Raw genomic sequence first — 15785 nt, 5'->3', positions numbered from 1 at the left:
GCACTGTACAGGGGGGGTTTTGAACCTTGTACAGGGGGGTTTGGAATTCTGTACATGGGGGTCAGGAGTCCCAAGATGGAGGGATTTGGGTGTGCCCCGTCCTTCTTCTTTCTTCTCCTTGGCATCCATGTTCAGGATGATGTTGGCACGTGTGGATTGGTTCATGGTGAAAGTGCACTTGCCAACAAGGGCGAAAAGTATTGGAAATTGAAGGTAAATATCTTATACGTAGTTTTCACTATAAAAGAGACAACCACCCCGTGGGTGGGGGAGAGTGCCCTTGGCTGTCTTGCTGATCAGACCTCGGCTGGACAGACAGAAACACTTTGTAGACAAGGAACAAAAAACTCAACTGAAGACCAAAAGCAAGAGTCCAGACTCCTTCTTCAAAGTGCAGCCTGCCCAGAACCGCCTTTTCCCGTGCTGGGGCAGAGACAAATCACAGCCGAGCCCGGCACTGGCCAGGTGGGGCCGTCACAGCGGCTCTGCTGTCACCGCTGTCACCGTGCCCTGGCAGCGCTCAGCATCCGCCGGCGCGGCGCGCCAGCAGCCCGACCCCGCGGCTCCCAAAAAGCCCAAAGTGTCCGTGGCTGCTCCCCCGCACTCCCTTCCCACGGCTCTGGCTCTTGCTGGGCTGCAGAGGGGGGCTGGGGGCACAAAGCCCGGCTGTGCTGCCCCTGCTCCCCTGGCCCGGCCACAATGGCACGGCGTGGGAAGCTGCCAGGCTGCCCTGGGAACGCTGCGGCCCTCGAGACAAGGCAGGCAGGCACCGATAGAAACGAGATTTTATTCCTTTCCCCTTAGGTCACAGCACAGAGCACACCAGCCCTCCAGCACAGCAGCACACTCGCCTATTTAAAAGGAGACACAATAGCTCAGTTTATTTTACAACAGTCAGGGTTTGGCCATTTCACACACCACAGGGAGCTCTTTGTTTCGTGGTAACACCGACGGCACACTAGGGACAGCACCGGGACACACACCGTGACACTCGGGGCCCGCCTGGGGTCTGCTCTGCCCGGGAGCTCTCTGCAACAGCCAGGACGGAGGGAAGGGACACAACACGAGACACACGCTCCCTCTGCCTGGCACAGAGCTGCCCGGTGCCACCAGGTGATGCCAAGCATGCAGGGACACAGAGCACGCTGGGGCAGGGCCACCACAGTGGGATGGACACAGCAGAAACTCCTCTCAAAACTGTCCTAGGGGACAAGACCCCTTTCCTGGCGTGGGGATGGCACCCTGAGGGGTTTCAGTGAAGCCTTGGGGACCCCCCACCCAAGCTGGCAGCCCCCAGCCCCAGCTGAGGTTTTACCTGCCCATGGGAGAGCCAAAAATCACAGGTTTGCCTCTGACCCATGAGGGGACACAGGGTGACAGTGACCTCTGGGCTCAGCACGTTGTCACAGTGCAAGCTCAGGTGTGCAAAAGCCCCGAGAATCACTCAGTGCCACTCACTGCTGCTCCACGGGGAGAGGGGACAGCTGGCACCGGGGGTGACAAGGGACAACATACAGCACTGACAGGGTGGCACAGGGGGTGACAAGGCGCCAGCAGGGGCAGGAGCACCAGGAGGAGATGCCAGTGCCCCTTCCGTGCCAGAACAAGCACAGACAGGATCTCTGTTTCCCTTCAGCCCTCAGACCGTGTCACCCACCCAGCTCTGGCTGGCGGGCAGGAGCTGGTTTGTGCTGGTTACTGAGGTCACTGCTGTGCTGCTGCCCTCACCCACAGTGCCACCGTGCTGGGCACCTCGTGGGCCTCTCTGCCACCAGGGCCTTGCCTCACACTTAAAGCAGCATGCCACGGGTCTGACCAGGGACAGAAACGGGGAGTGCCAAGCAGGATGGGCAGGAGAGCTCCCTTCAGCCTTGAGTCCAGCGCCCCAGAGCCCCCAGGCAGGAGGGCTGAGCCGTGGGGTGTCCCTGCCTGGCTCACCCCCCACCATGGCTGTTGTGAGGCTGGGGGCATGCAGGGGCTTATTGCTGCAATGGGGACGGGTGGCCCTGAAGTGGCTGAAATGGCACTGCAGGTCCCCAAGCCCTGCCCAGAGCCAGGGGGGCCGTGCTGCTGGCACTGGGCAGGGAGCGGGGGTCCCTGCTCCCGGTGCCCAGGCGTGGAGGGCACCCCGAAGGGCAGCAGCCTGCCGGTCCTGCAGAGCCCGAACCACACGCACAGCACGAGAAGGGCGAGGAGAAAGTCACGGCTACAACATCAGCAACAACTAGCCCTAGAGGTGATGATCATCTCACAGCGACGTCACACACGGCGGGAGGCAGGGAGCTCGGTCAGCGGGGTTTAGTGGGGCTGGGAGACAGAGACCCGGCGCTGGGGCACGGAGGGGGCACGGGCACGGCAGCTCCGCGTCTCCTGGGAGGCTCCTGCTGCTGGGGTTTCAGTTTCCTCGCAGGCCACGGGCGTCCGCGCTCCCTCCTCGGGTCTCTGGCTCTGCGTGGGGAGCAGAGCAGTGGGTCACAGATGTATTTTATGAAAAATCCTTTTGTCGGGGTCTTTTCTCCCGAGAAGCCGGGAAGCCTCAGCTTCTCCATGGTTTGCTGCTTTAGGATGTGATTTGGAGAATTGTTCACCCAGCATGTGAAATTGTTTTTGCTTGGTGACCAATGACAGCCACCTGTGTCGAGGCTGTGAGCAATCACAAGATTTTATTATCATTCCTTTCTGTTCCTTCCCAGCCTTCTGATGGATCCTTTCTCTCTATTCTTTTTAGTATAGTTTTAGTATAGTATTGTAATGTAATATAATACCATAATATAATAAATAATATATTATTAATTAATTATAATTATTATATTATATATACGATTATAATTATTATATATTACTATAATTATTATATATTATTATAATCAATGTTATATATTTAATATTAAATAATTAATATAATATATAACATATAACATATAACATATAATATATAATATATAATATATAATATATAATATATTATATATTATGTATTATATATTATATATTATATATTATATATTATATATTATATATTATATATTATATATTATATATTATATAATATAATAATATAATAATATGTAATATATAATGTATAATATCATATATCATATCATATCATATCATATCATATCATATCATATCATATCATATCATATATCAACCTTCTGAAACATGGAGTCAAGTCTCATCCTGAGACCCTTGAACACAACCACAGCAGTGGGTCAGGCTTTCCCCACACTGGTTGTACCCCAGCACAAACTGCCAGCACGGGCTCCAGCCTTCCCCCTCTGCAGAGCAGAGCCCAGGGGGTTGGGGAGCCCAGAGTGAGACACCCCGAGGAGTTCCCACCCAGCTTTCTGAACAGCCTAAACCCAAAACCACTCGGGGGCGGAGGAGCAGCAGCAAAGGAAGTGCAACACAAGAGAAAGTCCGGACAGATGCTTCCTTTTCCTGCCTGTGGACACTCAGGACCCTGCCAGCGCTGAGTTTCCTTGCTCTGGACCCCCCCAGTGCTCACCCCCACCCCATCCCAGGCATGCAGAGCTGCCCGGTCCCACTGGTGTGCTCAGAGCCCCACAGTCACCCCACAGGCAGCCCCAGCCGTCCCTCCCACGCTGATGTCCCCACCCAGCCTGGCCTGCACTCACAGCGTTGGCTCCTGCTCAGTTCTCTGCCTTCTGTGCCGCCGTTGCTGCAAAGGGAAGAGCAGAGGGCTTTGTGGTGCCTGCCCAGCAGGCTGTGACACGGGGAGGTGGCACAGTGACACAGGACAGGGACCTTACCGTTCGAGGTGATCAGGTTCTCTGCCTGAGCCTCCTCGTCCCCTGGAGCCCTGCAAGGAGAGGAGCACGGTGAGGGCAGCTGGAATCTGTGCCCATCAGGGGTGGGATCTGTGCCAAATCAGGGCTGGGGTCTGTGCCCATCAGGGGTGGGATCTGTGCCCATCAGGGGTGGGATCTGTGCCCATCAGGGACTGGGATCTGTGCCCCATCAGGGGTGGGGTCTGTGCCCATCAGGAGCTGCAATCTGTGCCCATCAGGGGCTGCAATCTGTGCCCCATCATGGGTAGGATCTGTGCCCATCATGGGTAGGATCTGTGCCCATCAGGGGTAGGATCTGTGCCCCATCAGGAGTGGGATCTGTGCCCATCAGGGGTAGGATCTGTGCCCATCAGGGGTAGGATCTGTGCCCATCAGGAGTGGGATCTGTGCCCATCATGGGTAGGATCTGTGCCCATCAGGGGTGGGATCTGTGCCCATCAGGGGTGGGATCTGTGCCCCATCAGGGGTAAGATCTGTGCCCCATCAGGGGTAAGATCTGTGCCCATCAGGGGTGGGATCTGTGCCCATCAGGGGCTGGGGTGGCCAGGAAGGTGCACTGGGAGCAGGCAGAGCTGCTGCCCCAGTTTTGGGCACCCCAAAGGGACACCCAGAGAGTGCAGCCCCCCTGCCAGCTGTGAGAAGGAGCCCGGGAGGATCAGAGGGAGCAGAGGGGCTTTCCAAGGGAGGTTCCCCACCAGGCTGCCCTCACTCACCTGGGCTTCTGCTTGAAACTGCACCTGCACCTCCTGCCTGCAAGGGGAGAGAAGCTCTCTGAGTGTGGTTCAAAGGGGAATGGTCTGAGGCCTTTCCCACCACGGGAACAGCCCCTGCTGCCCCACCTGCCAGCCCAGCACCCAGCACCTCCCCCTGACTTACTGAGGATGAGGAGAATGCCCACGGTGAACAGCACCACGGCGAACACCAGCCCCCCGATCCTCAGGCTCTGGTAATCTGGGGGGGGGACACACAGGGCTCGTTGCTGCTGGCTGCGGGGAGGGGACAGCTCTTTGCTGCCCCTGGCACCCCCAGGCTCAGCAGTGCTCACTCACCATAGTTAAAGGGATCCTCCTCCTCCTTCTCCTGGGTGGCCACTGGAAATGAGCAGACAAGGCGGGGTGTGAGCTGAGTGAGCCCCTGCCAGCTCCCCACAAAGTTCCCCAGCCCGTTCCTGAGGTGTGTGTGGCACCTACCGTCTGCCACGGCCGCTGGCACCAGCAGGGAGCACAGGAAGATGAGCGCTGCCTCCATGGCTGCTGCGAGAGAGGGGACAAGAGAGGGTGTCAGCACCAGAGAGCTCAGGAGACCATGGGGACATGGCCAGGGGGCACGGGGGAGCTGCAGACAGCCCGTGGGCCAGCCCGTGCCATGGGGAGAGCCAGGCTGCTCCTAGGAAACAGCCCAGCAGGTCAAAGGCAGGGAGGGAAGGGCTTGAGCAGCCAGACAGATTTCTGTGAGGTTCTCTGATGTATTTTCCACCATCTCCACTTGGCAGAAATCTCAGTGCAGTCTCAAGTTCGCTCTGCAGGCAATGGGGCCAACACCCTGAAATCCCACCCTGGGCATCCCTGGCAGTGCTGTTCAAACCCTTCTGTAGCTCTGGCAGCCTCGGGGCCATGCCCATTCCCTGGGGAGCCTGGGCAGTGCCCAGCACCCTCTGGGGGAAGAACCTTTTCCTAATATTCAACCTAAACCTCCACAGAGGCACGAATAATAAAGAAAAGAGGCTGGATTTACAGTTACCCTAGTTTGCTAAAACACTCAAGCCTAAATCCCGCTGTCTTTGGGGGAAGTTGGCATAACTTAACCAGTTTGCTGAATATTTCCAGCCTCCTAAACTGGGACAGACTCCACTCGCACTTGGGATTATTTTTTTTAATGTGTTTTTTGTTTCAATTAAAAACTTTCTCAAGAAGATTTAAGAGACACCACGGAAGAAGAGGCAAGAAGAACAATTTTCCTTTGCTCTTCCTGCGTCTGCTCTTAAAACTTCATTGGTTTTGAGCATCCCAGGGCTCCTCTCAGCACGGCGCGGCACAGCACCCGGCCATCAGCCCCCGACCCGGCCCCTGACGATGATTTGTCCCAATTAGCAGAGCAATTACACTCCCGCAATGAGGCCAGCGGCCCTGGTGGGACTGAGCTCAAAGACACTCTTGCCCTCCGGGCTCCCTGCAGCAGCGAGGAGAGGCCATAAATAACCTCGGTGTCCCCTCCCACGGGAGCCTGGCCCTGTCCCATCGCTGGGGACCCCCGGCCGGAGCACGGACCTCTCTCCCCGGCTGTGAGGACGCTGTGGCCGGGCTGGGACACTCCGTGCCAGCTCGGGCAGGGGGACACGTCCCACAGCTGCATTTGGGATGGGAGCGACCCGGCAGCGCTGCTCTGCCCAGGGAGGGCATGGCCACCCACAGCCCGCTGCCAGCATCCCTCCTCCCGGTCCCGGGGACAGCCAGGGGACAGGGGGAGCTGCTCGCCGTCCTGCCCGCTGGCACGGGGCACTGTACACCCGGTTCTGTCCGGGAACACCCGGTGCCAGCAGGAGAGGCGGACGCGGCCCCTCGGAGCGGGGTGGCGGCAGGCTGGCCGCTGCCCCCGTGTCCCCGGGGCTGTGCCTGCTGCTGGCAGCGGTGCCAGGCGCTCACCCCGTGCCCCGGCGCCGGGCTGGGTGCCCATACATGGTCCGGAGGGCTCGCCGCTGCCTCGGGAGCGCAGGGCAGGTTATCGGGAGCCCCGGGAGCGCCGAGTGCTACAGAGCTGCCGCAGCTGCTGCGCTGGATTAGTGCCGATAAGGAAGGGGCCCTGGACACAGCAGGAATTCAGCTCGCTGACGATGCAGAGCCCGGCACAGAGCTGCTCTTCAGCCCCCGCAGAGCCTGACCTGATTCCGCTGCGACCCGAGCCCAGCCCAGCCCCGCTGCCCCCGGCACCCGCAGACCCTGCCGCGCCCCTTCCCGCAGTTTGAGCCGCAGGACTGGCACGGAGCAGGCTCAGCAATGCCCACCAGAGCCGGCCCCAGCAGCTCCCACTGCACCCACAGGGGCAGCGCCGGCCCCAGCGACCCTCCCGGAGCCCGCCGTGCTCCTCACAGCCAGCGGCATCCCAGGGTCGCTCCCATCCCATCCCATCCCTCCCTCCCTCCCCTGCCACGGTTTGCCATTCCCAAGGCGAAGTGTTTACCCGAACACTGGAGGGTTTCATCCCCCTCTGCTGCAGCTGCTGGGCCATTGTGCAGCGCGGCGCTGCACGGGAGCGCTCCCAGACAAACCCCCTCGTTTGCTGAGATGCACATTTTGGGTAATTACCAGGTCTTAGAAACACACACAAAGAGCCCACAGCTGGTGACACAGTCACTTCGAGCTGCACATGTCCTTTCTCTCACGTTGGAAGCTGCGAAATCAGTCACTTTACCCCTCAGAGGGCTCTGTGTGTGCACAGGGGCTGTGACCCAGCTCACGGTCTGGTGCTGTGATCGATATTAATCGGCAATATTAATTGGCTCCCATATTCCTCAAACAAATAATTCATCAGATTTTTACTGTTTTGCTGCTACTGGATCACTCCCTGAAGAACACACTCGGGGAATTTTGCGTTATTTCCTGCCCTGAGCCCCTCCACGTGGCACTGGGCCCTGCCCAGCCCCTCACACCCCCTTGCTCAGCGTTTGGCTTCTCGCACGTAGCGCGGCGGAGTTCGCTGCCGGGCCGAGCCAAGCTCGCAGCACACATATGCTCTTTGTTTTTCCATCTCAGTTCCTAGAATTCACACACTTATCTCTGCACGAGTGAACCGCCAGGGTTGGCAGTGTCCCTGCTCCGAAGGCAAACACGGCGCTCCGCCGCGCAGACGAGCGCAGCTCTCCTCCAAGGGAGCATATGCCTTGCAAAGAGCCACAGGTTTTTTGGGTTGCTCCAAGCTGGCCCACCCACTTCTTCCTGAAGCTGAAATAAAGTGAGAAGGGCGAGCGCTGCCGCGGGTTTGCCGCTCTCCCCGCTCCTGCCTTCCCTCCTGCTGACTCCAGCTGCGCCTTGGCACAGGAAAGGAGAGGAAAACAGCAGCTGCCACGTCCCACGGCCCAGATCTTTCCTTGTTTTCTCCCCATTGGTGACACAAAGTTTGGAGTCACCACGGGCAGTGGAATGCCTGTGACTCAACCAAAACATGGGGGTTTCCTGTTAAAACTGCGAGATCCGGTGGAACACGGAGAGAGGCGGGGCAGCAGCAGCAGCGTCCAGGGCTCGCCTTCCCTCCCATCCCAGCTCAACCTGCTGCTTTCTGAGGGATTCCAGACCTCTTCCCACCATCCCTACCCCCACAGCAGAGCCGGTGGTCGGAGGAGGCAGCAGGGATTTGTGAGAGGCTCAGGGGGCAGGAAGCAGCCACACCGAGCGAGGAAGTACGCGGAGTTTTTGCTGTTCTCTGGGAGGATGCGGATGAGAGTGGGCTGGGGGATTAACCCAGCCAGGGCTGGACCTGCCCCACGGTGAGGGTCAGTCCTCGCTGCCCAGAGCAGCCGGCGGTGACACCAACAAGGCCGGGTGACGGGCAGGGTGCCAGCCTGGCAGCAGGAGCTGGGAGCCACCCACACCCACGGATGATTCACGGCCCTGCCGCCGCCCTGCCACGCGCACAGCCAGCACTCCCTCCGTGCCGAGCCCAGCCACGGCTCCTCCGCAGCCTCTTCCTCCTGGATGATCCCTCCTTGCCCATTCCCACCCTCTTGGTGTGTGTGTGCGTGCGTGGAGCCCGGGAGAGGGAGAGGAGCGGGCAAATCCGGGCAGGCAGACCCAGTCCCTCCTGCCTGGCTCAGCAAACCCTGCCAGAGCAAGGCAGATGAATTTGTAACGCCGCTGGATCTCCAAGTCCCCTTTTCCTTTCCATTGTTTTGCATTGCTGTGCCCTGTCAGGTCTCAGCCATCACAGCGCAATTCCGGGCAGCCTCCGCCTTCCATCAGGAGTCCTCGGGGCATCTCCCGAAGATCAGACCTAGTTAAAATCTCTGGTTTCTTTGCAAAGCCCCCCAGACCGTGACAGCAGCGCTCCGTTGCCCGGGGCGTTTGAGAGCGTGCATGTGTGAATGGACATTTCCAGCTCCGCATAGATGTGCTCTTCTGCCATTTCACGTCAGCATCAATCTGGCTATTAATGTGCCTGTTGTTGTGCCTCGTGCTTCTAAATGAGAGAGGAGAGGAGATTTCCAGCCCTCGCCATTCTGGTCTGGACGGCCCTTCCCAAATCCGGTGCTGATTCAGAGGCTGGCTGGATGGGAGACACGCTTTGCTGCAGTCTCATCGTCTCTTCTGCTGGCTTGGGGAGTCTCTGAGTGCACCATCCCTCACCTGTGCCCCAAAACTCCCCTTGCCTCCTGCAGGGCTTCTTCCAGCCTCATGGAACTGACCCTAGACCATTGAGGAGCCTCAGCCAAGACTGCCTGGCCATGTGTGGCTCAGCACAGTCCCCAGCCCCCGGTGACACCCCAGTGAGGCAGCGAGGCCAATCCTTCAGTGGGGCAAACCTCCAGAGCAAACCCTGCCTAGCCAGGGAACCCAGCCTGGGCTCCAGCAGGTACAAAACATCACCTCCCACAGGAGCCTGCTGCTCCTGAGCCCTCCTTATTTGATTAACAGATAACCAAGGGCTGTAAACCCGACTGTGCACCTGCCTGGACCCACCACGCTCTCGTTTGGCCACACAGCAGCTGAATGAGCCCGGCTCTGCAGGGGCATCAGCCACGAGAATCCCACAGGTGAGGCAAAGGAGGGGTTCCCGGAGGATCCTGGTGGTGAGAGTGCCCCAGACCACCAGGACACCCTGGCAGAGCAGCGTGCAAGGAGCTGTTTGAGGCTCCTGAGCGTGCTGGGCTGCACAGCTGAGCCTGCTCTGCAGCACATCAGAGCGGACATTTTCTCCCTCCTCTCCTCTGCTGTCACCATCAGCCACGACCACCGCGGGCACGGGGCAGGCAGCAGCGCCCAGCAGCACGGCTGCTGTCCCCAGCACAGTGATGGCAGGTGGCACAGCCCTGGCTGGGACAGGACAGGACAGGACAGGACACCTCCATGCTGCCAGTGCCAACGGTGCCCTCTCCATGCTCGGGGGCACAACAGCTGCAGAGCTCAGCAGCCCTGTTACACCTTGCAAACACACAGACAGCAAGGCAAACACGGGGGAGAGGCTGGACACAGAGCTGCTGCTTTGCTGTGCCAGGGAGTGCCCTCCACACCCGGCACAGCCGTGGCTCCCCACCGTGTTTTACCTGAATGAGAAGGTTGAGACAAAGCAGATAAAATTTCCAGGTGAGCGCGAGCCACGAGGCTGATGGGAGGAAGGTGTAGGCTCACAGGATATCCTCCAGCAGGTTCCAAACATGCTCTAACAGGTGGCCTGGCTTGGCAGCCATGGCACTTCATGCTGGCAGCTCTCCACTTCACTCCACCCAGGAACCACGGTCCAGTTGTGCATGAGCAGGGATTCTCTGCGTTTGTCTTTGTTTCAAGCTGGGAGCAAAACCACCCAGCAGGACTGAAAATCCCCACCAGCATCTTGGAGCGCTGCGGGCTTGCCAAAATGGGTGCTCCCTTCTAATCCACACACGGCTTTCCCCGAGAGGCTGCTCCTTCACGCTGCTTGTTCACATCCACACAAACCACCTGTCACTTCCCCTCCCACAGAAACATCCCTGCAAGATCCAAGTTCCACCACATGGACTCCAAAACCCGCTTCTGTGGAAGCATTAATTCCACACCCTGAGAGAGAGACACGCTCTTCCCTTCCTCCGTACGCCTCGAGGATGAGGCGCTCGCCTGTTTACGCGCGGTGTTACTACAACATTGCACAACAGGAGCCCGAGCGCTGCCAAGGGCTGCGAGAGCGGGATCCCCCCGGTTCCCTGGGATCCCCCTGGCTCCCCCCGGATCCCCCGGATCCCCCCGGCTCCCCGGCATCCCCCCGCTCCGCACAGCCCTGCCAGCCTGCCGAGCACCGCCCGTGCTCTCCCCGCGGGGGTCTCGGGTGGGGTCCGCCGGGGCATCCTCCCCAGCGCGGGGGGCTGGTAACCAGGCAACGGCGGGATGAGGGAAACCGCGGTCCCCTGCGTTGCCATGGCAGCCGCCGGGGCCGGGATGCGGGCGAGGGGCGATGCCCCGGGGCAGCGGCGCGGGGTCGCGGCCGCCTCGCCGAGGGGAGCGGGCTGGGGGCTCGGTCCCGCACCCCGCTACCGAGACACGCACCCCCTGCGTGCGGGGCACCCCGAGCCGCGCACCGCCGGGCGCACCGCGACCCCCCGAGCCCCCCGTTCCCTCCCCACCCCGAGCCCCCCGGGCGGCCGGACCCACCTGAGCGGGCCGGGCGGAGCCGGGCAGAGCCGGGCTGGCCCCGCGGCGCCGGGCGGTGCCGGGGGAGCGGAGCGGAGCGCGGAGCGGGGCTGCCGCACAAAGGGGAGCGGGCGGGCGGGGCGGGGGCGGCGCCGGCGGGGCGGGGGGCGCGGGCGGCGGCGGGGGCGCGGCCAGCACGGCCCGGCCCCCGGCGGCTCGCAGATCCCCCCAGAGGAAGGCACGGGATGCTCAGGGGCATGGAGAGACTCTGCTCTGAGCACCGCCGGGGGTGTCCAGCCTGCGGAAGAGGAGCTCCAGGGAGAGCTCAGAGCCCCTTCCAGCGCCTGAAGGGGCTCCAGGAGAGCTGGAGACAAGGGATGGGTTGGAGAGACAAGGGGGAACGGCTTCCACTGCCAGAGGAGAGGGTTAAATGGGATATGGGGATGAAATTCTTCCCTGTGTGGGAGGTGCGGCTCTGGCACAGCGTGCCCAGAGGAGCTGTGGCTGCCCCGTCCCTGGAATCATCCAAGGCCAAGCTGGATGGGGCTGGGAACAACCTGGAATAGTGGGGGCTGTGTCAGGGATTTGGAGCTTGATGGCCTTGAGGATCCCTTCCATTCAGAGGTGCTACAGAAGTCACGGTGCCTGCAGGGTGCAGGTGTGGAGGGGGAGCGCTCACCTGGCTGTGAAAATCCCTTCCCAGAGCTCTGAAGCCTGGACTCTGCCCCGAGCTCTGCTCCAGGTGTGGGGGGAGCCAGGGGCAGACTGGGAGCTCAGAAAACACACACAGACGAATTGCAAACACGGCACTGAGGCCTCCTGAGAGCTGGGAAGGGGCTGCCACGCTGCCAGGCCAGGTGCCCAGCTCACAGGGCTTCAGTCACGTCACTCAGCCCGCCTCAGGTCAGGGTGGGCAGCAGGGCCACTCTTCCAGCCTGGCCTGGCTCAGTTTCAGGCACACCCAGGACCTGGTGCTTGCATTGCCAGCCCTGAACCCAGCAGCATCTGGCAGCTGCAGAAAACCAGAGCTGGAGTGGCCCAGGGCAGGTCAGGAGGCAGGGCACGCTTCAGCCAGCCAGGGAGAAACGCTGTGTGGCGGAAGGGCTGCCCAAACAGCCCTGTGCAAAGCTCTGAGAGCCCTGCCACAGAGCTTTGTGGCAGGCCCCGGGTGTTCCCATCACACAGCCAGGCAAGATGGGCAGGGAGATCCTAGTTCAGGGTGCCAGATGGGAACAGGGTGCTGGGGGCACTGCCAGGCAGCAGCTGAGAGCCACGGGCACCACCCCGTCCCAGGCCAGACTGGCACACCTCTGTCTGCCTGCTGCTGGCCTGGAGAGCCATTTCTTCTTGGAAAAACACCTCAGCAATGCTGTCAGCACGGAGCTGGCTCATCCCCTGCTCACTCCAACGCAGCTGAGATAGGGATCAGGCAGTGACGGCACCGCTGCACAGCCATCTCCCCGCTTCCAGTAAAACATAAAGGGAAAATGGAGCAGCACTGGCATTTCAAGGCAATTATTCAAAGGGTCAAGAGATACAGACCAGCACTGAGGAGCTGGAAAGCATCAAGTCCCTCTAATGCATAGGGATAACAGGATAAGGCTGTCAGTTACCCTGCACAGAGGGAGGCAGGGATCAAGGCGTTGTAATCAAGTTTTGGGCTTCTCTGACCTTATCTGCCTCTGGGCTGTTGTTATCCACAGCACACAGTAAAACGTGCAGGTGTCACCGTGCCCTGGGGGCTGCACCAGCACGGTGGGGTCTGCAGAGCCCTGAGCACACATGTCCCCTGCAGCAGCAGCCAGGACACAGCTGGATGGTGCTGGGTGTGCTCCGTGCTTTCCTTCCCTTGGTTCTTTGTTTACAAATTCCCAAGGAGCTGCCCAAAATGAATAGAATAATAATAATTAAAAAAATCAGCAGCAATTTTTTTTGCTGTACAAACTCAGGGAGAATAGAGATCCCAATGCGAATGTGGAGAGGGAAGAGGAAAAGCAGCTCCAGCAGTCGCTCATGGTGAGCATCTCCTCCTCAGTGCTGGGCTGCTGGAGAGGCTGTGCCGAGCTCCAGCTTCTCTTCTGGAGAAACTGGGCCAAAAGTAAAGCAGAGGCCAGGCAGGAGATGCTGATTTATGCTAACAAGGGGGCTGGGCTGCTCAGCAGTCTGAGAGAAAGGAGCACAGCCACTAGCTCCAGCAGGGCACGACTTCATCCCAGTCCGAGTCCCTTACCCTGGAGCAGGCGTCTCCTCCCCGTGGGCCTGGGGCAGGGACAGAGCCACCTGCTCTCCAGAACCTTCCCCTCCAATTTTGAGCTCTCTCCCTGTAAAGCCAGTCCCTGAAATTGCCTGTTCAGTGGCAGTGCAGCCCTTGGTGCCATCAGGGGCACTGCGGAGCGGAGCAGTGACCAGGCTGTGTGCAGCCATGAGGCTGTGCTTACCCCAATAACACCATTTTCCAGCAGCCCAGCCGTTCCTGGTGCCCTGGATCCCTGCAGGAGCAGGGGCTGAGCACTGCCTGCTCCTGCGCTGCCCCGCCAAGCTCCAGCTGAACTCCATCCGTGCCAAGTGGTGATGTTACTGACCGTGGAAAGGAACCAATCCCCAACTAGAGGAAAAGCATTTTTGCAGGGAAACATCATCGCTGAAACCCTATAAACAAATCTGTTTTGACACAGCAGAACAAAGAGCTATAAAAGGAGAGATCGGGAAAACCGCGGCTAATGGGCGGTAATTCACGTGGTGCCTGCCAGGCTGTATTTTTGTAATTTGGGTCCCTTTGGGATGCTGGCCTACGATTTCCAGAGCTCAGAGGAGCTTGGGAACAGATGTGGGGCGATGCTGAGCACCCCTTTTCTCAAGGGATGCCCTGGAGCAGGACATTGAGCAAGAAAAGGGCTTTGCAAGAGCCACAGGTGATGCCTGGGCTGTCCCAGGAGCTCCTCGGGGCTGGGCTGGCACCCACCACAGCTCTGCTCCCCCAGGAGTGGAGGCAAAGCGGTGTCCAAGGCCCTGCTCCATCTGCGCGGCGTTTGGGAACAGCACGGCGGCCGTGGCCAGGCTTCACGGGGAAATAATCACTCCTAATCTGCTTAGGAGACTCCATCCCTTGGGAAAGCACAGCTTACCTGCCTGCGGGCCTGTGGGGACACGCTGCTGGATGGCAGGTTTGGAAGAAATAAATTAAATTGGTGTTAGGGGCTGAAAGCGTTTCTCTGCTGTGAGAGACTTTCAGAAGAGCAGTAACCCCTGAGGAGGAGAAATGCACAGCAGAGGAGGAGGTCCCACACGTGCTGAAATGTTTCCATTACTGCTCCCAGGAACGCAGCTCCAGCAAGATCAGCTCTTACTGGGCTCCAGTTTTTGGGTTATTCCTTCTCAAAAGATCAGTTTCTCCAGTAATGAACCACCAGGAGCTGCTCTGACTTTTCCACAGAAACCCCCAGACCCCCTCTGGACAAACCCAGGCTGGGGCTGTGACTGAAGGCCGGCTGAATTCCCACTTTAACCAGACCAAAACAAAACAGGGAAGTGGTGGCCCCGTCTCTAACTCAAGATCAGCTGCTTCTGTTTATAGAAAACTGTTTCCCTGCACAGCGAGGGCAGGCACTGCAGCAATTTTGGGGAGGAGCAGAGCCCCCAGTCCTGCCGGAGCCCAGCAGGGCTGCCCAGGCCCTTGTCCAGGTGATGAAGAGGGGGCAGTGCCCGGCCCTGCACGCTCTGTTCTTCACGGGCTCCTGCACCCTGCGAGGTTCCTGGGCTGCTCTGAAAAGGGGTCTGAGGTCAGGCTGACTTGGCTCTTCCCAAAAGGCACCGAGTCCCTCCCTTTGTTTCAGTTCAGGCCCAGGGCAGCCACCCAGCGCTGTCCAAATCCCCGGAGGTGAAGCAAGGCCAGGAACTCCCCCAGCCCTTCCAGCAGCGGGCAGGTGCAGCCCCAGCCCAGGGACAGGCAGGTGCTTTCTGCACCCAAAATCCCAACACAGACCACAGCTGCCTTCAGGGGAAGTGCTGGGAGCCAGGGGATGTTCCCAGGACCTGAGCAATGAAAACATCCCTTTTCTCCTGCCACCAGCAGCACCCCTGAGGGTGATGGGCAGGAAGGGCCACTCCACCACAACCCCACTGCCCGCTCCCCAGGGATCCTTGGCACGCTGCTGCTTCCCTCCCAGCCCACCCCAAGGAGCCATCTCCACGTGGGACACTACCAAAACATTTATTAGAAGAGTGCAGGGTGGCCAGGCTCCACAGGACCCCCCCCCTGCAGCTGACCACAGGGCTGGGGAGGGGAGCAGGCAGGCTCTGCTCAGCCTGGGGATCTTCTTGTGTGCCCCAGCGTCCACCAGGAGGTGAAGGCACTCGTTCCCTCGAGGGAAATGTCCCTGCTGGGGGGACATTTCGAGGGAAATGTCCCTGTGGGTGTGGGCAGGGCGGACAGGCTGCAGGCAGGAGGGAGCATGGGGATCCAGGGCTGCTCCCTCCGGGCACTGCCCACAAGGGTGATTGCCCTGAACCACACTCCAGCGTGGCCTTTGGCAGCCGCTGCTCCTGTCACAGCTCCCAGAGCCACCCCCAGGGCTCAGACCGCCCCAGGGGCTGCCAAACCCTGCCCGGAGCGGCTGCGGTCCTGGGAGGGAGCGCCGGCACGGAAAAATAAACAACCCAGCGT

The 15785-nt window shown here is 59.7% G+C and overlaps 1 protein-coding gene across 2 annotated transcripts; it reads right to left on the bottom strand.

Moving 5' to 3' along the window:
• Window positions 1-769: 769 nt before the first annotated feature.
• Window positions 770-11267, bottom strand: FXYD6 (FXYD domain containing ion transport regulator 6). 2 transcript variants are annotated; one of them, XM_064397658.1, is made up of 8 exons: window positions 11144-11267; window positions 5003-5062; window positions 4862-4903; window positions 4689-4763; window positions 4526-4562; window positions 3774-3823; window positions 3639-3682; window positions 770-2448 (listed from the first exon to the last, which is right to left on the bottom strand). In XM_064397658.1, the coding sequence occupies exons 2-7, from the start codon at window positions 5058-5060 to the stop codon at window positions 3654-3656; spliced, it is 291 nt and encodes a 96-aa protein (XP_064253728.1). In that variant the 5' UTR covers window positions 5061-5062; window positions 11144-11267; the 3' UTR covers window positions 770-2448; window positions 3639-3653. The 2 variants fall into 2 exon arrangements, with proteins under 2 accessions (XP_064253728.1, XP_064253727.1); XM_064397657.1 differs by having other exon boundaries at window positions 5003-5065; window positions 11144-11259.
• Window positions 11268-15785: the final 4518 nt, after the last annotated feature.

Source organism: Passer domesticus, chromosome 23 (genome assembly GCF_036417665.1).
Source record: "Passer domesticus isolate bPasDom1 chromosome 23, bPasDom1.hap1, whole genome shotgun sequence".
NCBI lineage: Eukaryota > Metazoa > Chordata > Aves > Passeriformes > Passeridae > Passer > Passer domesticus.
The sequence above is the reverse complement of the archived record's forward strand: the minus strand, read 5'-3'. Positions and strand labels throughout refer to the sequence as shown.